Below are 22785 nucleotides of genomic sequence, written 5' to 3'. Positions count from 1 at the left end.
AGCTTGTAAATAAGGGTTCAATGCTAACTGTTTTAAAGAATAGAAAATATGGGAAAATATATTATAAAATTACCCAATAAGGTATACATCTAAATTGAAGTATATTGGAATCAAAATAAAGTTATTGAATTCATTATAATGGACTATGAATTTATCTATATTAATTACAAATAATATAAATTTATGTAATTTGCATAGATATATAAGTAACACAACGTATTTTGTAAGTGTTATAATTTTAGAAAAGACTGTATTATATATTATAAGAAACAAGTATATAATTATTTAATCTATCTTATTAAATAAATATTTATACACTTTTAAGGATTATAATAATAACTTTCTTATTTTTTATATTTGTGCAGTATTTAAGTTTTATGGCGTTGTTTATTATAATAAAAGGTATGATGTTGTTTATGTTATATATTAAATTACATGTATAAATATATATTTTTTAAATTATTATAAAATTTTAAGGAATTTTATAATCAAATTATATAGAATGTTATTAGTAATAATTATTTTATGCATAAATTGTATTATATATATATGATAAAAAATGTATTAAGCACCCCCCAAAATAAGGCAATTTATCTAATTACAATAAAAGTATATATTGTTCCATATTATCTTTAAATTTATATTAAAAATGATAATAACATGTTTAACTACAAATAATTGATATATAAAACTTAAATAGTTGTATCACCTATTTTGACGAGGATTATACATTTTATATAAAAAAGGCTATCATGTCAGAAGATCATACGAATAGCAAAGAATACGCCGTTGTATCGACCAGCAAGATTGTATGGACACCTTTTTAATAAATTCTGCATTTTCTTACATTTATTGATGTTATATTATTCACAAATTAATAATAAAATTAACATCATAAAAATGTCATTGACATTTATTTTTATTTGTTTTTTTAAATGGCTTCATAGTGTGATACGTTTGATAATTTGAGAACATTTTTTCCTGATGAATTGAACAATTCTGGAGATTATATTATTAAAGGGAGACAATACAAAACACATTTTTGTAAATCAAATTATACCGATGTAGATAAAATTAATGGCTATATCTTATGGTTATTCAATAGTATTTTAAATGGTATATATAATTGTGAGTCTAAAGAAAGCTGTGTTACTGTGGGGGTTGTATATATATTGGGATGGCTAAGTTATAAGTTAGATCAAAAAACAGAAAACAAAGTCATCAAATTAAACGATTTCTATACTATGTATATAGAAAATGGGAAGGAGTATAAACAGTCTATAGAAAATGTGAAGGGGTATAAACAGTCTATAGAAAATTATATGGAATATAAAACTTATAAGGAAATTATAGATAAAAATAAGAAATTGATGGATGTTGATATTAAAGTTATATCTAAATTTTATGATCTATTTAATAATTTGTGTAAAATGTATAATGAGCTTTCAAAGGTGAGGAGTAAAAGCGAGGAATATTTAAAATATGTTAATAATTTTGCTGATAATTATAATATTCTTTTTAATGATGCAAACTCTAATTTATTTAAACAAGTACTATCTGCTGCATCATACGATTATAATTATATAAAAAATACATCAAATGTTGAATCTATAATAAAACAATTTCCAGAACTTATAACGGAAAAAAAAACACAAATTACTTTAAGTTCTGATGAAGCAAAAACTGTCTCCTCGAATGGAATGCCATCACCAAGTTCTGATACTAAAGTATCAGATTCTGAAACTGAAGTATTACATTCTGAAAATGAATTATCAAATTCTGAAACGGCACAATCAATTCCATTGGTAATAAATAAACTAATTCCAATTCCATTTATATTTGTTGTAACATTAATTTTATTAGGAATTGTATATAAGGTAAATAATAAGGAAATTAAAAAATATATTCCACACTGAGAATTTTGTGAATATAAATAAATTATCCGTTTTTTTAATTCTTATATTAGTATTCGTTATTTGGATTTCGGAAACGATCCCAAAAACAATATTTAATAAAAAAGCTAAAAAAATAAAGAATAAAATTGATCATTAATATACGATTCGAAGAGTAATGACCAATTTAGGAATAGTAATAATGATTAATATATATTAAGAAACTGTTTATTTGGAAATAAATTTTGATCATAATTTTTATATAGTTTTTATGTTGTGGGTCAGGGTTATGCTTGTGGATCCCATAATCGGATTAGGGTTATGTGTTACATTGCATTTAATTTTTTATAATTTGACAACATTTATTAGTTTAAATAATTGTTTTAAATATATATAGGAAATAAATTATTAAAATATGTAAAGGATAAGTTGGAGTTTTTAATATTTATATTAAGTCTAAATATGTAAGAAACAATGAGGATGATGATTACTCTGAAAAAGAGCAATAAAGAAATATATTTTTATAAATTATAAGAATTGAATTTTGTGTTAATATAACTTAATGTTAAATATGTTGAACTATGCACTTTTTATATTTTATTATTAAGTTCGGGGTAAATATATTTAAACTCTTATTATACTGTATTATAACTTCTTATTATATAAGAAGTGTTAATCGGAGTTTAAGGTTATACTGAGGTATACGTATCACAATATACAGATATTTGGTTTATTTGATGGGAGATTTATTTGAATTTAATATATGAATCCTATATGAAATTGTAACATACGTTATATATGAATGCATAAAATTATAATAAAATGTGTTTTAATAGATTTTTTACATAATAATTTTAAATAGACAGCATGCTTATCTTTAATATTAATTAAATAAATTGCATATTATTATAATAGACAATCAAATAATATAGATATATATTTATACATACAATATTTTATATTTGAGTGGATAAAGTAAATGATAAGTATATTAATTTGAGGATGGTGATCGATATATTTTATGATATTTGTATATTGATATAGAATTAATTACTAAAAAGTTTTAAGTTTTATGATAGTAATAAAAGTATGAAAGATAAATTTTTAACAATAAAAAAAGTGGTCGAATTAGTATAAAGGGGAATAATACAGAAAATCTAATTGAATTATAGCATTGATTTCGTCACAAAATTAAATACATTGAATATATTTGAATACAAAAGGAATGAGAAATTACATACTAAATAATAATTTTTAAAACGGTCAAAATTTTGTGATGGTAATTTAAATAGGAACTACATATAAAGACAAATTAATTTGATTAAAATGTCGATTACAATATTAAAGTGTTGAAAGAGTTTTACTTGGGGGATATTATTGTTTACTAGATTAAATGCGGTTCTAACCTTAGGATATTTACATATGCACGATTTCTATCTCTTTTATCGTCGGCATATTCGGTAGAATTGCCAGAATCATAAATCTACGAAAAAAATGGATAAATGCATAAAATATGTCAATATTTTGTGTGTGAATATCATAAAATATATGATATATACAGAAGCAAGATTTTAGATAAATGTCAAAATGAGAAAAAAATTATTATTTTTTGAGATTGCTTACAGCATTGATATAAGTAACTTGAACGTTATCGTCGCGCTTTTTAATTACAAATCCGGCTATGTTAGTACCCAATTTAATTAATGCTTCCTCAGCATCAATGTCAGTTTGGATTGGTTGAGTATTTTCTAATATTTCTTTCATATTAGGTTCATCATCAAATTTACCGAGATAATTTAAAGGCCTTGAAGGACATACAATTACAGTTGTGTCATTTGAATGCTACAAAATGAATAAAAAAAATATGTGTATTGTGTAAATTAATGTATAATATGTATAATAATATGAATAATGGAAAAAAAAATGCTTACTATAACTTTTGCGGCTAAAACATATTTTTTTATGAGGGGTGAATAATTAGGATCTATGTTAAGTTTTTCAAAGATAATTAAATATTTGGAGTATACGCGAGCAAGATTTCCTAAAAAAATTATTATTTTGGAGAATAAATGAAAATAAGAGACAAAAAATAGTAAAATGAAAGATGCGTAAATAGTGATAAGGAGATATTAAATTTATTGATTATTTTTTATGTACCCTTAATAAACTTGTAATCGTATTTTTTGGTGTGATTGAAATCCCAGATGTTCTCTACTACATCAGAGTACTAATGAAAAATAAAAATATGGATATATATAATAATGATTATTTAATTTGAATTTATTTTATATGTTAAATATTGTTTGGTATTTGATACCTTAGAGGCGGATGGGATCGTAAGATGAAATCTTCCAATATCCATATTTCCAATTTTCTTAAAATATATATTTTTGCTTTCATTTTCTTTAGAATATGTCGAATAATCGTCTGTACCAGTCTCAGAAAGTTTTAGTAAAAGTATTGATGATTCGTTTGCATGATCTATTGCGACATCAATTTCATTAATGTCTTCACATGCCAAATCTCCGAATTCCTCAGATCTTGAATTCGAAATATTATTGGTGAAAGTGAGATTATTTTAATGGGTAAAAAAAAAGAAAGAAATGAATTTATAAAATGGAATTTTGAATATTTAATGATTATGATGGATTGGTTTGAGAATATGGATATTTATATTATATGTATATATTTTTCGATATTTTCATACAATATTTTTTGGGGGGCGGGGTTGGTCTCACTAGCAACATCTGCAGCATGTTCGGTTGCAAATGCTATATTTTGTATATATCCTGCGAGACTTAAAAATGCCAAGGCAATCTTAATATATCCTTTATTCATTTTTGGATTTGATAAGTAAAATATGAATTTAAAAAATGTAAAAAAGGTTATATAAGTAGATTTGAAATAGAAGGAAAAGAATATCCAAGGAATTTATAAAAAAATAATACTTATTCAAAAAAAAAAAAAAATTATATAATTATTTAAACGAGAAACTATTTAAATGAACTCGTTGCAAGAGGGAAAAATAACGTACAACTCAAATTATAGAGCACCCAACATGTTATGATTTTAATTTTTCTAATATTATAATATTTAAAAAAGTAGCTTTAATTAATTATATATAATATTTCATATGTTATGCGTTATGGGAATACAAATTTGTTTTTTATATTTAGCTAAAATTAAAGCATAGTTTTATAAAATATATATATAGGATTGTGTAACCATTTATATGGATCTGAAAAAAATGTATGCATGGATATGGTACTTAATGAAAATCGATAATTTGAAATATAAAGAGAGAAACACAATCAAAAATAAATAGTAGTTTTGTTATTTTTCTTCTTTATTTGAGTATGGATGTTTTTTATATTTTTATGTAATAAAGAGTTTAATTTATGGTGAAAGTGTATTATTTATATATGGTTGGAACGATTATAGCTACAACAATAATATTCAATTTCATCATAACAATCGGGTGATAAATTTTACATTATGGCGAATTATGATTTCTGTATTTTTATTTTTTACTTTAATTGCAATTTTAATAAAAATTTTCTAATATTTCGTTAAACGGTCAAAATTATATATTGTCAGCGATAGCAATGATATACATTATTTCTTGCAAATTGATGCAAATTATAATATAATATTTTTTATGTATCAAAATAAAAAATATATATAAATATAAAACAAAACAAAATATAAAAACATATATAAAATAAAATTAAATAAAAATTTAATATATTTTTTTTCGTGAAGTTGTGATGTGGAAATATATCAGGTTTATTGTTCCACGATCCAGATTTAATGTTGCAGATTTATGAGTCTGAATTTAAAAGAGTATATAAATTTTAAATAAGTCAGATATATTCCGTTCATTATTACAAATATAGTGGTGTAATATCTATAAGAAAATTATAATTATAATTTCTGTATATTTTGATTAAAAAGGGAGGGAATTAAATATATTTGATATATGATGGAATTTTATATTTAAATTATTTGTTGTATTTTTTTCTATGTGATTGAGATATTTAAAAATAGAGGTGATATAGTGTTTAAATGCTCGAGATGTGATAATATATGTTTAGTGAATATGAGAAAAATAAAAAGTTAATAGAGTAATTAAATTTTGATCATTTTGTAGATATATACTTTTCTATTTTTGATTTAAAATGGTGGTAAGTATGTATAATAATATTATAAAAATGTATGTACTGGTTATTGAAGTTTTATTTTTATTATAATAGTGGTCAATAAATTATATATATATTAATAAATATTATAAAATCACATAAATCAAAATCAAATTGAAACAAAACTACGAACTTTAAACCATGAAACATATTAAAAAAAAATGTATTCTTCAAAATATAGTATTATCTTATTTGAATAAGGATATTAATATTGGAGAAGTAAAAGAGGAAACAATTAGAATGATTAAAACGAAATAGGAAAATAATATGTTATAGTATCATCAAACAATCGGACAAATGAATAAATGCATACATGTTGGCAAATTACACACATCGTCTTCGTTGTTTATGATTAATTTCTTAGATTTTGAATAAAGTTCATATAAATGTACATCAATATTGTTATGGAGGTTAGGAGAAATTTTGGGGCTGTAAAGTGGAGAAATAAAGAAATGATGTTTATATAAATGGAAAATATGATATAATTCGATATACTATTAATAAGGGTAATATTTCAGTTACTTTTGTTGGAAGGCGTCAATGTGGGATTGATATGGATTTCTTTGTTTATGTAATCGGGTAGTATATTTTCAAAGTGTTTCGTTTTTATGACTATTTTATTATTTTGGGGATTTGTTATTTGATTTTTGAATCCAGCCAGTGTCTTATTTTTAGCATCAGGGTGTTTGTATTTTTGATTATTTGTAATGCAACTACTGTTATTGGTAGTACTGTTATTGGTAGTACTGTTATTGGTAGTACTGTTATTGGTAGTACTGTTATTGGTAGTACTGTTATTGGTAGTACTGTTATTGGTAGTACTGTTATTGGTAGTACTGTTACTGGTAGTACTGTTATTGGTAGTACTGTTACTGGTAGTGCTGTTATTGGTAGTGCTGTTATTGGTAGTACTGTTACTGGTAGTGCTGTTATTGGTAGTACTGTTACTGGTAGTACTGTTACTGGTAGTACTGTTATTGGTAGTACTGTTACTGGTAGTACTGTTACTGGTAGTACTGTTATTGGTAGTACTGTTATCGGTAGTACTGTTATTGGTGGTACTGTTATTGGTAGTAGTGGTGGTTCTAAAAATATTGTTTATATTGGTAATTTGGATAGGTGTTTCACGGAAGGCCTTGTCCTTATATATGTCCCGTATACATTCATTTATGTATACCTTAAACTCTAAAACCATCGATTCTATTAATGGTAAAAGGGAAGTTATTATCTTGTTTTCGAAGTATTTGTGTTTAAAAAAATATACGGCATACAAGACGTCTATCTGTGTATTATTTTTTCCGATATCATTTTCACTAGGAATATTGTGTATAATAACTGTTATGATGGAGCGAGCAGAGTTAAGAAATGGAATTTTAGTTAAAAATTTAATTTGTGTTTGTAAAATTATACAATTATGAAAAAAAAATAATTTAATAGTTTGATCAACATCTATTCTTGAAGGTAACATAAATGATGTATATAGTTTTTGTTTAATTGTTTCCAATGATGCATTATATTTTAAATTAAATGAATATACAGATGGAGTTTGTATAGTATCAGGTAATTGATTAAATTGGTCATAATCAATACCTTGTGGGTCCATTTGGGAAGAAAATTGATATAATGGATTGTTTGAATGAGCTTTCGAAAATACGTTATAATAGAGATCTTTAAAATCTTTATTTATATATAGACTAGTTAGATATTTTAAATCAGTATAAAATTCTTTTTCTTTTAATAATTGAATTTCTTCGGGATATATATTCATAGATATCATATTATTAATATCTTTTGTAATTAAAAGATTTTCCGAGAATACGGGAGAAGGTTTTATGTGATCTAAATCTAGGTTGTTATTTTGTTTTTTATTGTGTGGTATAGGATTTATTTCTAGTTTTTGTTTTGAATTTATTGGATGTTGTATGATGTTGGATATCGAATCATATGTATTGTCTTTATCTAATAATATTGTAAACGCAAATGATTGTGTTTCTTCTTGTTTTATTTTAAGGGATTTAGGAATTATATTAAATTTTTGTGCTTTTTTAGTTGATAGGATTGATTCACATTTTATTCTAACAACCGATGAATTTTTTAATATTTGACTGAACGCTGAAACAAAATAAATGCTATCATTTGATATGAAGCATTTCCCTTCAACTAAAACGGGGTTTTGTAATGAAAGTTTGTTTTCGTCTTTTTTTATTATAGTACAATTTCTTTCATGAATTTCTCCCAGTGTTGTGTTAGAAGAAGGTTTTCGTTCACCGTTACCATTTAATTGTTCGTTTTTTGGAGTTGTGGTTAATTTGCTTAGAACTTTGTCATTTATGTCAAAATTATTGGATGAGGTTTGATTGTTTGCTTCTTGTGGTAGCAAATTTTCATAAACATAATTGATTATTTCTTGATTGATATTTTGATTATGAATTTTGTCTGAAAGAGCTTTGTCATCGTTTGGTTTTGCGCCATTTTTATTAGGTTTTTCATTCATTTCAATTGTTATATTTTCATTATCATCATCTTTTATATTTATTTCGAAAATTTGATGTATGCCTAAATCTCCATCATTATCATCTAATATTAATTCGGAATTCCGAAGGATGTTACTAAATGCAGGGGATGTTTCCACTTCAGTTATAAAATCATGAAATGGTATTGGTTCCCTTAATTCCGTCATAAGTAAATAATGGTATTAAAATGTGTTATTGTTTGGTATATATGTATATAGGATTGAGGGAAGCGGAGTTTGAATTTTTATATAAAATATAAACAAAAAAATAAAAATAATATACTTTATTAAGGATAGGAAAAATCCATAAATATTAACAAATTTATAAATATAATTTAAAAAAAAAGCGGATTTACACGGATGAACAATTACACAATTTTATATGTTTTTATAATATAAAAATAGCATTATTAAATCAATTAAATATTAACAAATTTATAAATATAATTTTAAATAAAGCGGATCTACAGGGACGAACAATTATACAATTTTATGTGTTTTTATAATATAAAAATAACATTATTAAATCAATTAAATATTAAAAAATTTATAAATATAATTTAAAAAAAATCGGATTTACAGGGACGAACAATTATACAATTTTATATGTTTTTATAATATAAAAATAATATTATTAAATCAATTAAATATTAACAAATTTATAAGGGTGTAGGGTTTAGTGTGTTATGGTCAAGGGTCCAGGCCTCGTAATATAAGAAAAAAACACAAAAATACATAATATTGTATATAAATGTGGATATACTAACTGCTTTAATTAATTTTGTGTACAAATATAATAATAAATTAAGATAAAAACATTTGATATATTTTTAATTTTCTTATTTTTTTAGTTTCCATTTTGTAGAAAAAAATCAAAGAAAAGCCATAAGATGGGAGATGTGTCAGTTAAAAGTAAGGAGAGTATGAGCCTGATATTCCATATATCGAATTTATAGATGAACACGATCCATTATTAATATAAATTTACAAAGGACGCCAAGCTGAATTAGATTAGCCCTTTATCTCAGAAACCGATGGTACTTTCGTTGATAAAGTGACCAGATTTTTAAGAAGAGAAAATGAAACCATAAGAAGATGATGGTATGTTAGATCATATGAAGAAGGATAAGGATGTATGATTAAGGTTAATTTTATACCTCTTAAGAACAATTACCAATAGAAGCAAATGAACGCACATAATCAAGATGATGCAGGCATGCAATACCTAAGGCTCCTGAAAAGCACGAATTAAGTACAATAAATGGAGAAGACTCAATTACGGTACATTTGGTGAAGAATTAGATCAAGAAGTCGCATCATATCTCGGAGATGGAGAAAATGACGACAAAAAATAAAACGATGGAATCAATAAATAAATACTGCATAAAGAAAATATGAAGTAATGTATCCCTAAAAACTATTGAAAATTTGAAGCTATTATATAGGATGTATTTTTTTTATCAATAATAATAGTAATAAGAAAACGATTAAATGGTTGCAAATGGTTCAAGTTATATACTTTTTTAACTAATTAAAATTATATATATTTTTGTTGCCTTTTTTAACTAATTAAAATTATATATATTTTTTTTTGTCTTTTTTAACTTAATAAACAATAAAACATATAACAGTAGCAATTTAATTTAGTAATTGTGTCTTATCGTACAATTTGATAAAGTTTAGGGGCAGTGATCTGTATTACAGGTTATAGTTTTGTTCTATGGAATCGATGTTTTGGGTTAGAGTTTTATTTGCATTAATTTTTTTTTAATTTGAACACTAATTGAATATATCTACTATATTCGTATGTTTAATCATGAAATGAAGTTCAAACGTCCAAATGTGCAACCAAAAAGGATCATTGTCATAAATATGAAAGGGGGTACATAACATATTTTATAAGTTATAATATATATAATTGAGTGTTAATATAGATATTGGCTATATATGAGTTCATATTATGCTATATTGTAATTGCATATATAAAACTTGTTAATCAAAGACTATATTAAATTATGGATATCAAAATATAAAATATATTTCTTTATTTGATGAGACATTTTATTTAGTAAAGTTTATAATTTGGATCACAATTATTTGAATTTAAATTAGAACGCTCCCCAATCTATGTATATGGTAATCTTATATATGCGGTTATAAATTATAATTAGATTCACTAGGAATAATTGTCTACAATATAATATACGATCAGGTTAATATGTATATGTTTAATATTATTTAAACATAATACTAATATATAATAGGTAATCATAAAATATGGGTTCATAAATATTGATCAAGAATCGACAATACAACATAATCTATAAAAGATTGTTATGCTTCTAATGTTTTTAGTAACGCATAAAAAATTGAACTATTTATACAATATTTTTTAAGTTTTAATTGTAGTTACTATTTTCTTTTTGCATTTCCTTTACATTTTTATTAAAATTAATTAGTATTAATAGAAGTTTATTTATATGCTTTAATTTATTTATCATAAGGTATAATAATAGATTAATCACTATTAATTTGTAAGTTTTAAAGATATGAGGTATATATAAATTATATTTAAAAATAGTTAATATAATTGCATATAAGAATATTAATAAAATTTAATATTATATTTTGTTCTAACAATTATAAATAATCTAGTACATAAAATTAATGTTATTATTATAATATTTATATATACAATATTGTATCAATGACTAAAACTGAAATATGTTAAATTTGTGAAACATATACAATTATATATTAATACAAAGTGTATATAATGGTATGCAATAATTAATTTAATTTGAATTGATAATATTTTTATTAGGTTATTATATATATATAATTTCAAAAAAATATAATTTAAATATATTGTTATTACGAAATAATATGTTCTAAATGTTATACTTTAAAACAATGAAACAAAAAAATTACTAATTGATTTAAAGTATTTTTATTAAGTGCATTAATTAGTCCGTTGTACTATACATTGATATAGCAGTAACAATAATAATAGTAATAACAATAGATAAATGTATTAAATACGAACAAACCATTAAATTCATTTGATTCGAATACGTTGATATATATTAATTATATATATTATTAACTTGTAATAAGACTAAAATTGTATACATGCAAGATCAAGTGAAATATTATGATTTTTATTTAAGTATGCTTAATGCGATAATATTAGAATTAACACTGCCAAGCAAAATAATATTAATAATTCTATAGTTTTTCATCATAAAACTAAATATAGTTTATTATAAAATGTAAAAGCAAATTATATATTTAGAAAATAATTATAAGTTATTTCTAATGAATAATTTTAATATATATATATGAATTAAAGGCTTTAGTGGTAAAAAAATACAAGACATAATTAGCTATATAGAATAGGTAAATCTTATATGGCTACACAATTGTCTTAAAAAAACATACTTCCCTTATCTCTCCTCTCAAAGTGCAATATATCAACCTAATACACATAGTTTTCTATTATACTTTAAAATTTGCATTAATACTTATTTATGTATTATATATTTAATATTTACTAAGTATTATTTTTAAAATAATCTACATTTAAATACTTATTTAAACTTATAATAGCATAATAAATACGTTTTCAGTGCTAATTGTCGTTTTAAACCGTGGGAAAGATGTGCAAAATATATTATAAAATTATCTAATAAGGTATATTTATAAATTTAATTATATAAGAATAAAAATAAAGTTATTGGACTCGTTAACATAGATTGTAAAGTTATCTATATTAAATAAAATAATATTAAAATTATTTATATGCAATTAAAAAAGGGAACAATGCAACTTATTTTGTAAATGTTATAATTTTATATAAAACTATATTATATGTTATAAAAAACAAGCATATAAAAATTTAATATATTTTAAACAATTACTATTTATATACTTTTAAGGATTATAGTAGTAATAGAACTTTTTATTTTTTAGATATATACAGTATTTAAGTTTTAGAATTGAAATCATTAAAACATAAAATATAAATAGATTCCTTTTCTATGTTCAAACATACTTTAAATTATTTATAAAAGTATATCCATTTTTATAATAAAGTTGTACCAGATTCTAGTAAGAACTGCATTTTTTGTATAAAATTCATTATATATATATTTAACTAAAATGTATTAAGCATCCCTCTATTTAAGGTAATTTATCTAATTATCATAAAAAATAATGTACCTTTTCTTTGTAATAATATTATTATATTATTTTATATTAATTTAATTATTGAAAAACTTATAATATATTTAACTATAGACAATTGTTATATATAGGGTTAAAGTATTTGCGTAGCACATTGAGGGCTGTGTATATAAAACAGCATGATTTTACTCAATTTACAAATCAAAAATAAAATTCCATTATAATGGATAAGAGAGTGGTATATGGATTTTTTAATAATAATAATTTCCTTTACATTTTTTTATATTGTATTACATATAAATATCATTAAACTTTATTTTAATAAAATTTTTAATAATTCGCGTTTTTATTAATTGTTTTTAAATGCTTTCTTAGTGTAAATTCTTCTATTCTATAAGGAACTCGATTTCCGATCAATTAGACAATAAAAAAAAATATAAATTAATTAATGATCAACCTATCAAAGAGTATTGTGCTGGTAATAGTTGTGATGATGATCTCGAAAAAATTAATGCTGGATGTTTATTTTTATTTGATGCATTATTTAAGGATAATTCTGTGTTTAAGTATCATAATAACATCAATATGGTTAAATACATTTTCATATGGTTAAGTTATATGTTAAACCTAAAGGAACAAGTAGGAGATGTGAACAATCTACAATATTTTTATAATATGTATATGAAGAGTGGTGATAAGTACACAAATCCTATAACTGATGTTACGGAGTATAAAAGTTATAAGGATCTTGTAGATAAAACAAAGATGATGGATATGGATATTAAATATATATCTAAATTTTATGATGCATTTAATGCATTATGTATGATGTATATTGAATTTGATGACGAAAGTTCAAATTGCAAGCAATGTTTAAAATATGCTAATGCATTTATTGAAAAATATAAAAAACTTACGAAAGATTCTAATATTACTGATAACAGTTCATATAATCAAATATTATCTAATTTATCAACTAATTATAATAATTTTAAAAAGAAATGTAACGATTTGCCATCCATTTCAACGATAGATACAACAGACAATTCTGTATACACTTCTGGACTAACTTCTGAAGTTACATCAAGTTCATCGATAGCAAACAAATTATTACTCATTTTATCGATATTTGGTGCAATAGCAATTTTTTTAGGAATTTCTTATAAGGTAAATAATATGGAATTAAAAAATATTATTATATATATTCAAACATTAACAAACAATCATACGTTTCTTAACATTTTATATTAGTATTCATTATTTGGATTTCGGAAACGATTTAAAAAACAACAAATAAGAGAAAAAATAAAAAATATAAAGAAGAAAATGAATCGTTAATATATGATTCAAAGAGAGTGACTATTTCAGGAATAGTAATAATGATTGATATATTTTAGGAAACTGTCTATTAGGAAATAAATAATTTTTGCATAATTTTATATAGTTTTTATGTTATGGGTCAGGGTCGTGTTTATGTAACCCATATTCGGGTTAGGGATAAGTATTATATCTTTATTTAATTTTTATAATTAAACACTAATTTAATATATATACTATACTCGTATTTTTAATCACAAGATGAAATCAAAAGTCCAAATATCCAACCAAGAATGGGCATAAGCTAATATGTAATGAGTTGCGTAACATGTTTTATAAGTTATAATATATATAATTGAGTGTTCATGCCGATTTAATGTGATTAAAATAAAATATCTATATTGCATATGTTACTATAGATATTTGCTATATAATAATTTTCATTATATAAAACTTGTTAATCAGGGACTATATTGAATTATGTATAACATAATACGTTTCTTTGGTTGATGAAACATTTTATTTAGTTAAACTTATAACTTTTGTCATATTTATTTTGATTTAAATCATGTTATCCAACTGAAATGTAATAATATAGATTCATAAATATCGATCGATATTCGATAATACAACGTTATCTATAAAAGGCATTTTATGCATCTAACATTTTTAGTAATACATAAAAAATGTACTATAGATATATTATAATAAGTTTATAAATTATAAATATATATAATACTCATTTTTTTCATTTCAATAATTTGAATTTATGCTAATGTTCTAATTTATATTGGTAGGAATAGTTATATATATTAATTTAATTATCATAAAGGTATAATAATAGATTAATCTCTATTAATTTTTAAATTTTATATTTTGAGGTATAAATATATTATATTTTAAAATAGTTAATATATTTGAATATAAGAATATTAATAAATTTTCATATTATACTTAGTTCTAACAATTATAAATAATATGATAGGTAAAATGCATTATTATATATACCTATACATATAATCTAATAAAATACTATAATAATAACTAATATTGAAATATTATTTTATTGTGAAACCTTCATATAATTAAATATTAATATTACCGAAAAGACACATAATGATGCATTATAAAGGCATAATTTTTATATATTTGTTAAAGATCCAATTGGGGATTTGTAGTTTTATATTTTAAAAAACTGGATAAATTGTGAAAAGGCTAACGACTCAACGTTAAATTTCCTTTTATTATTCCATGTTAATACATATTATATTATCATTATTTTACCATATAATTAATAAAATATAGAATTTTTAATAAATTATTTGAATGCACATACATTGATAACAATATCAATAAATATATAAGATAAGAATGAACAATGCATAGTATTTAGGAAATATTTATCTAAATTTATATATTGAAATAGATAATATATCTTATCTCTCTCCTCTTAAAGGGCAATATAACAACCTAATTAAACATTGTTTTGTATTATACTTTAAAATATCATCAGTAGGTATTTATATGTTATATATTTAATATATAATAATATGATTTTTAAAACAATATTCATTTAAAGACTTATTTAAGCTTATAAATAGCTTAGTAAATACGGGTTCAGTGGTAATTGTTGTTTTAGAGAATGGAAATTATGCGTAAAAAATATTATAAAATTATCCAATAGAGAATACTTCTCAATTGGAATATGCAGGAATAAAAATAATATAAATTTATATAATTTGCATATAGATGTAAGTAAAATAACTTAATTTGAAAATGCTATTATTTTAGGAAAAACTATAATATATATTATAAGAAACAAGTATATACAAATTTAATATATTTAAAAAATTACTATTTATATGATTTTAAGGATTATAGTAATAATAGAACTTTTTATTTTTTATATTTGTGTAGTATTTGAGTTTTATGACGTCATTTATCTTCGATATTAAAACATATGTATATATTTTTTAAATTCATTATAAAATAATATTAATTTTTATAATAAAGTTATACCAAATGTTAGTAAGAATAGTATTTTTTGTATAAAATGTATTATGCAACCTTCTATTTAAGATAATTTAGCTAAATATCATAAAATAAGTATAATATGATTTTAGTAATACTAATGTATTATTATTTTATATGAAGTTAAAATTAAGAATAATATGTCTAACGAAAGATAATTGCTATGTAAAGAGCTTAAGTAAATATAATATATATTCTATGTATTATATATAAACAACATCACCCCGCATAATCTCCAAATTATAACAGAATTTCATTACAATGAATTCTAAAGTGGTATATATCCTTTTTCTTATATTATTCGTATGTTGTATTACTATAAATTATATTAATTTTAATTATAGTACCATTTATGTTAATACATTTTTTTGTTTAATTCGTAAAATATATTCGTAGTGTGAATCAATTAATACGATCGATAAGTATTTTGATGATGATTCGAAAAACCCGGGTGAATATAATTTTATGGAATTATTAAATAGTTTTTTATCTGATTGTAACTGTAGTAGTGATGAAGAAAAGATTATCTCTGGTTTTATAATGTTACTAAATACGCTTGAAGATTTAGAAAGTGATAAAATTGTTGAATGCGCTAGTTTATGGTTAAGTTATAAACTAAATCAAAAAACACAAAATGGAACCACCAAATTATACGATTTTTATAATGAAAATATAATAACAAATAGTTGTTATAAGGGGAATATATCTACTGCTAGTGGTCAGGATATTAATACGGATGTTATAGAAAATAAAATAAAATCGATGAATATGGATATTAAAGATATATCTAATTTTTATGATGCATTTAAATCATTATGCAACATGTATAGTGAAATTGGTGAAAAAACAAATACTAAATGCAATAAATGTTTAGAAAATGCTGGAGAATTTTTTGAAAAATGTGAAAAAGTTAAAAACGTTTTTGATATTACTAAAGGAAGTTCTTATTTACAACTATGGTTAAGTTTATCAAAAGATTATAAAGATTTTGAAAATAATTATAATAGTATTTGGTGTGAGGATGGCATACCACTTGTAACTTGTTCACGAAGTTCAGTAACAAAAAATACACTAATTTCAATTGCAATTATATTTGTTGCAGCATCAATTTTATTGGGAGTTTCTTATAAGGTAAATAATAAGGAATTTAAAAATTATTTTGATTATATATGCAAATTTTAACAAATAAATCGTATACTTAACATTTTATATTAGTATTCGTTATTTGGATTTCGGAAACGATCTCAAAAACAACATTTAAGAGAAAAGCTAAAAAAATAAAGAAGAAAATGGATCATTAATAAATTATTCCGAGTATTAAGATTGATGTACTTTAAGAAACTGTCTATTGGGGAGTAATTTTTGATCACAATTTTTGCATAATTTTTATATAGTTTTTATGTTGTGGGACCCATATTCGGGTTAGGGCTAAGTATTACATTGGATTTAATTTTTTATAACTTAAATACTAATTTAATATATGTATCATCCTGTATGTTTAATCAAGGGATGATGCCCAAATATTCAATTCCAAATGGGGATAAGCTAATATAAATGGGGTTGTATAACATTTGTTCATAAGTTATAATATATATAATTGAGTGTTAATATATATTTAATATAATTAAAGTAAAATAACTATATTAGATATATTAATTCATATTATGCTATATCGTAATTATTTATTATATAAAGTTTGTTAATCATAATTATAATGAATTATGCATATCATAATATGTTTCTTTATTTAATGAAACATTTTATTTAGTAAAACTTATAACTTGCATCATATTTATTTTAATTTAAATCGTATTTTTATAACCGAACAGTATAATAATTTTATTATCAGAGTATAACTCGATTCATATTAATGATTATATTTTTAATGTTAATTAAGCACACTACTAATGTATAATAGATAATCATAAAATATAGATTCATGTATATCAATCGAGATTCGATAATACAACATTATCTATAAAATATTATTATGCGTCTAACATTTTTTGAAGTTGTAATTGTAGCTACTATTATCTTCTTTGTATTAATAGAAGTTGGTTCATACGCTTTAATTTATTTATTATAAAGGTATAACATTATATTAATCACTATTAATTTTTAAATTTTGAGATATAAATATATTATATTTTAAAATAGTTAAAAAATAAAATATAAGTATATTAATAAAGTTTAATATTATAGATATGATGCATTATTATATCCCTATACATATAATCTAGAAATTACAAATAGTTAATATTAAAATATTGTTTTATTGTCAAACCTTCATATAATTAAATATTAATATTATCGAAAAGACATAATAATACATTACATATTTGTTAATTATTCAATTTGGAAATTGTAGTTTTATATTCTAAAAATATGGATTAATGGAGAAAGGGTTAAATACTTAATTAATATTAAATATCATTTTATTATTCCATATTATATTATCATAATTTTTTGTAGAATTAATAAAATATAGAAATTTTAATAAATTATTTGAATGTATATGCATTAATAACTATACAATAAAAGGTATAAAATAAAAATGAACTATGTAAAACATTTAGCAAATATTTATTTAAATTAATATATTAAAATAGCAATATATCTTATCTCTCTCCTCTTAAAGGCAATATAACAACCTAATTAAACATAGTTTTCTATTATACTTTAAAATATCATCAGTAGGTATATATGTTTAATATTTACTGAGCATTATTTTAAAAATAACATGCATTCAAAGACTTATTTAAGCTTATAAGTATAGGTTCAGTGCAAATTGTTTTAACAGTGGAAAAATATGGCAAAATATATTATAAAATTGCCTAATAAGATATACTTCTAAATTGAAGTATATAGGAATAAAAATAATGTTATCGGATTCATTAAAATGGATTATGAATTTATCTACATTCATTAAAAACAATATAAATTTATATAATTTGCATAGAGATGTAAATAACATAACTTAATTTGAAAACATTATAATTTTAATAAAGCATTGTATATAGTATTAGAATCAAATATATAAAAGTTTAATATATTTTAAGGATTATAGTAATAATATAATTTTTATTTTTTAGATTTATACAGCATTTAATTTTTTGAAGGACAATCATCAAAACATAAGATATAAATATATTCCTTTTCTATGTTCAAACATACTTTAAATTCTTTATAGAAGAATATTCATTTTTATAATAAAGTTATACCATATTTTATTAATAATAGTCTTTTTGTATAAAATGCATCATATATTTAATCAAAGGTGTATTAAGAAACCCTATATTTAAGGTAATTTAGCTAATTGCCATAAAATAAGTATAATATGATTTTAGTAATAATATTATTTTATTATTCTATATTAATTTCATTATTGAAAAAATTATAATATATTTAACTACAGACAACTGTTATATATAGGGTTAAAGTATTAGGGTCACATATTTGGTATAGTATATATAAAAACAGCATGATTTTATTCAATTTACAAATCAAAAATAAAATCCAATTATAATGAATAAGGAAATGGTATATGCATTTTTTTAAAAATAATAGTTTCCTTTACATTTTTTTATATTGTATTACATATAAATATCATTAAACTTTATTTTAATAAAATTTTTAATAATTCGCGTTTTTATTAATTGTTTTTAAATGTTTTTTAGTGTAAAGAGTTCAAGAGTGTAAGGGAATGGATTTCCGATGAATTGAAAGATAAAGAAAGCTATGAAATTAAAGATGATAAATTTTTAAATGATTATTGTGATAATAAGCGATGTGAAAATGATTTCGATTTAATAAGTGCTGGATGCTTATATTTGTTGGATCAATTCTATAGCGATTCTGGTGTGTTACCCTCTCCTTCAAAAAGTAACCCCTATATTGTTGATTACATTTTGATATGGTTAAGTTATATGTTAAACCTAAAGAAAAGTGAAGAAAACATTATAGATACTTTTTATAATAATTACATAAATACTTGTGGTAAGTATAAGACGGAAAAAAGTGAATTTAATTATCATGATCATGATAATTATAAGGGTCTTATAGATAAAAGAAAGGAATTTTTGTATATGGATCGTAATATTGTAACTAAATTTTATGAAGCATTTAAATCATTATGTAACCTGTATAATGAACTTGATTATGAAAAAAAAAATTGCGAGAATTATTTGGATGATAATAATGAATTTTTTAATAAATATGAAGAGCTTAAGAAAAATACTAGTATTGCTGATAGAAGTCCATATAAAGAAATATTGTTTACTTTATCAACTGATTATGATGATTTTAAAAAGGAATGTAACAGTATTTTATCCTATCTATCGGCAAAAACAAAAGAAAAACCTGGACAAACTCTTTTAGATAGTTCTGGACAATATGTAGATAGTTTAGGACAAGGTGTAGATAGTTTTGAACAATATGTAGATAATCCTGATATTACATCATCAAGTTCATCGATAGTAAGCAAATTAATTCCAGTTTTATTGATATTTGGTGCAATAGCAATTTTTTTGGGAATTTCTTATAAGGTAAATAATAAGGAATTAAAAAATAATTTTCATTATATATATGCAAAGATTAAACAAAATATGCGTTTTTTAAAATTTTATATTAGTATTCATTATTTGGATTTCGGAAACGATTTCAAAAACAAAAATTAAGAGAAAAGCTAAAAAAATAAAGAAGAAAACTGATCATTAATAAATTATTCTGAATATGACGGTTGATTTATTTTAAGAAAGTGTCTATTTCGAAGTAATTTTTGATCATAGTTTTTATATTGTTTTTATGTTGTGGGTCATAGTTGTGTTTGTGGAACCCATGTTCGGGTTAGGGTTAAGTATTATATTGTATTAATTTTTTACAATTTGAACACTAATTAAATATATATACCATCCCATATGTTTAATCACGAGATGAATTTTAAATATGCAACCAAAAAAGGGTTACATAACATTTTTTTGTAAATTATATTATATATAATTTAGGGTTCATATCGATTTTATATGGTTAAAAAAAATGTCTATATTGTATATATTAATTCATATTATGATATATCATAATTATTTATTATATAAGACTTGTTAACCCATAGCTATATTGAATTATGCATATCATAATACGAAACATAATTATTTATTTGATGAAACATTTTATTTAATAAACTTACTATTTGTATCATATTTGTTTTAATTTCAATTATATTACGCCAACTGAACTGTAATAATAGCATTATATGATGATTCATTTGGAACAATTGCCTACATTACAATATATATTCGGATTAATATATGTGTTTTTAACATTAATTAAACATATTACCAATGTATAATAGATAATCATAAAATATAGATGTATGGTATACCGATCGAGATTCGACAATATAACATTGTCTATAAAATATTAATATGTATCTAACATTTTTAATAATCAATAAAATATGCATATTAATAAAAAATTATATTATAGATATATGTATATTATCCTTTTAACTTTCGATTATATATAATATCATTTTCTTTATATTTCTATTAAGGTTTTAAATTCAAATAATAGAGATACTTATATATACACTAATTTATTTACTATAAAGGTATACTATTAGATTAATCAATATCCATTTTTAAACTTTATAGTTTTGAAGTATATATAAATTAGAAATATATTATATTTAAAATAGTTAAAAGAAAAAATATAAATATATTAATAATATTTAATATAATATTTTGTTATAATAATTATAAATAATATCATAGATATAATTCGTTATTATTATATATCTATGCATATAATTTAATAAAATGCTCTACTAATAACTAATAATGAAATATTGTTTTATTATGAAACTTCATATAATTAAATACTAATATTAATTTTATCGAAAAGACAAATAATAATTAATTTAATTTGAACTAATATTATTTTTATTAGGTTATCATATATAAATTAATAAATATTTATTATAAATATATCATTTTACGAGGTAGTATATATGTTATAAAATGTTATACTTTAAACAATGAATCACGGACATATCATACATTGATTTAAAGTATTTATATTAAAGGCATTAATTATTCCGTTGTACTATACAGTGATCTAGAAGTAACAATAATAATAGTAATAACAATAGATAAAGTATTAAATACGAAAAATACATTATGTTTATTTGATACAGTTATATGGCTATAAATTAATTATATATGTTATTAAACGAGTGATAAAGTTAAAATTGTATGCATAAAACATCAAATTAATTATTATAACATTCATTTAAATATGCTTTAATTCGACAATATTAGAATTAACACTCCCAAGCAAAATAATATTAATAATTCTAGTCTTCTTAAAAATATTGTTTTTCATCATAAAACTAAATATAGTTTATTATAAAATATAAAAGAAAACTATATATTTAGAAAACAATTCTAAGTCATTTTTAATTAAGAATTTTAATGTATATATTAATTGAAAGTTTTAAAGGTAGAAAATATAAAATATAAATAAATCTTATATGACTACATCCTTGTCTTAAAAAATCATACTTCCCTTATCTCTCCTCTCAAAGTGCAATATACCAACCTAATACACATAATTTTATATTATACTTAAAAATGTTCATCAGTACGTATTT

General features: G+C 21.6%; 6 protein-coding genes across 6 annotated transcripts; 4 read left to right on the top strand and 2 right to left on the bottom strand.

Annotated features, from left to right (window-relative positions):
- Nucleotides 1-752: 752 nt before the first annotated feature.
- Nucleotides 753-2032, top strand: PY17X_0601800 (PIR protein; the record flags this gene model as incomplete). Its single annotated transcript, XM_022955309.1, has 3 exons — nucleotides 753-809; nucleotides 948-1877; nucleotides 1967-2032. The coding sequence occupies 3 exons, from the start codon at nucleotides 753-755 to the stop codon at nucleotides 2030-2032; spliced, it is 1053 nt and encodes a 350-aa protein (XP_022813108.1).
- Nucleotides 2033-3276: 1244 nt separating this feature from the next.
- On the bottom strand, nucleotides 3277-4730 carry PY17X_0601700 (fam-a protein; the record flags this gene model as incomplete). The annotated part of the gene is made up of 6 exons (XM_725517.2): nucleotides 3277-3375; nucleotides 3516-3734; nucleotides 3824-3933; nucleotides 4050-4119; nucleotides 4210-4432; nucleotides 4600-4730. The coding sequence occupies 6 exons, from the start codon at nucleotides 4728-4730 to the stop codon at nucleotides 3277-3279; spliced, it is 852 nt and encodes a 283-aa protein (XP_730610.2).
- Nucleotides 4731-6443: 1713 nt separating this feature from the next.
- Nucleotides 6444-8771, bottom strand: PY17X_0601600 (conserved Plasmodium protein, unknown function; the record flags this gene model as incomplete). Its single annotated transcript, XM_022955308.2, has 2 exons — nucleotides 6444-6520; nucleotides 6614-8771. The coding sequence occupies 2 exons, from the start codon at nucleotides 8769-8771 to the stop codon at nucleotides 6444-6446; spliced, it is 2235 nt and encodes a 744-aa protein (XP_022813107.2).
- Nucleotides 8772-13011: 4240 nt separating this feature from the next.
- Nucleotides 13012-14126, top strand: PY17X_0601500 (uncharacterized protein; the record flags this gene model as incomplete). Its single annotated transcript, XM_721205.1, has 3 exons — nucleotides 13012-13026; nucleotides 13164-13955; nucleotides 14040-14126. The coding sequence occupies 3 exons, from the start codon at nucleotides 13012-13014 to the stop codon at nucleotides 14124-14126; spliced, it is 894 nt and encodes a 297-aa protein (XP_726298.1).
- A 2271-nt stretch (nucleotides 14127-16397) lies between these two features.
- PY17X_0601400 (PIR protein) lies at nucleotides 16398-17417 on the top strand (the record flags this gene model as incomplete). Its single annotated transcript, XM_022955307.2, has 3 exons — nucleotides 16398-16412; nucleotides 16533-17267; nucleotides 17352-17417. 3 exons carry the CDS (start codon nucleotides 16398-16400, stop codon nucleotides 17415-17417), a joined length of 816 nt encoding a protein of 271 aa, XP_022813106.1.
- A 2244-nt stretch (nucleotides 17418-19661) lies between these two features.
- Nucleotides 19662-20832, top strand: PY17X_0601300 (PIR protein; the record flags this gene model as incomplete). Its single annotated transcript, XM_022955306.1, has 3 exons — nucleotides 19662-19676; nucleotides 19814-20680; nucleotides 20767-20832. 3 exons carry the CDS (start codon nucleotides 19662-19664, stop codon nucleotides 20830-20832), a joined length of 948 nt encoding a protein of 315 aa, XP_022813105.1.
- Nucleotides 20833-22785: the final 1953 nt, after the last annotated feature.

The sequence above is a fragment of the Plasmodium yoelii genome, assembly GCF_900002385.2.
Source record: "Plasmodium yoelii strain 17X genome assembly, chromosome: 6".
NCBI lineage: Eukaryota > Apicomplexa > Aconoidasida > Haemosporida > Plasmodiidae > Plasmodium > Plasmodium yoelii.
The sequence above is the reverse complement of the archived record's forward strand: the minus strand, read 5'-3'. Positions and strand labels throughout refer to the sequence as shown.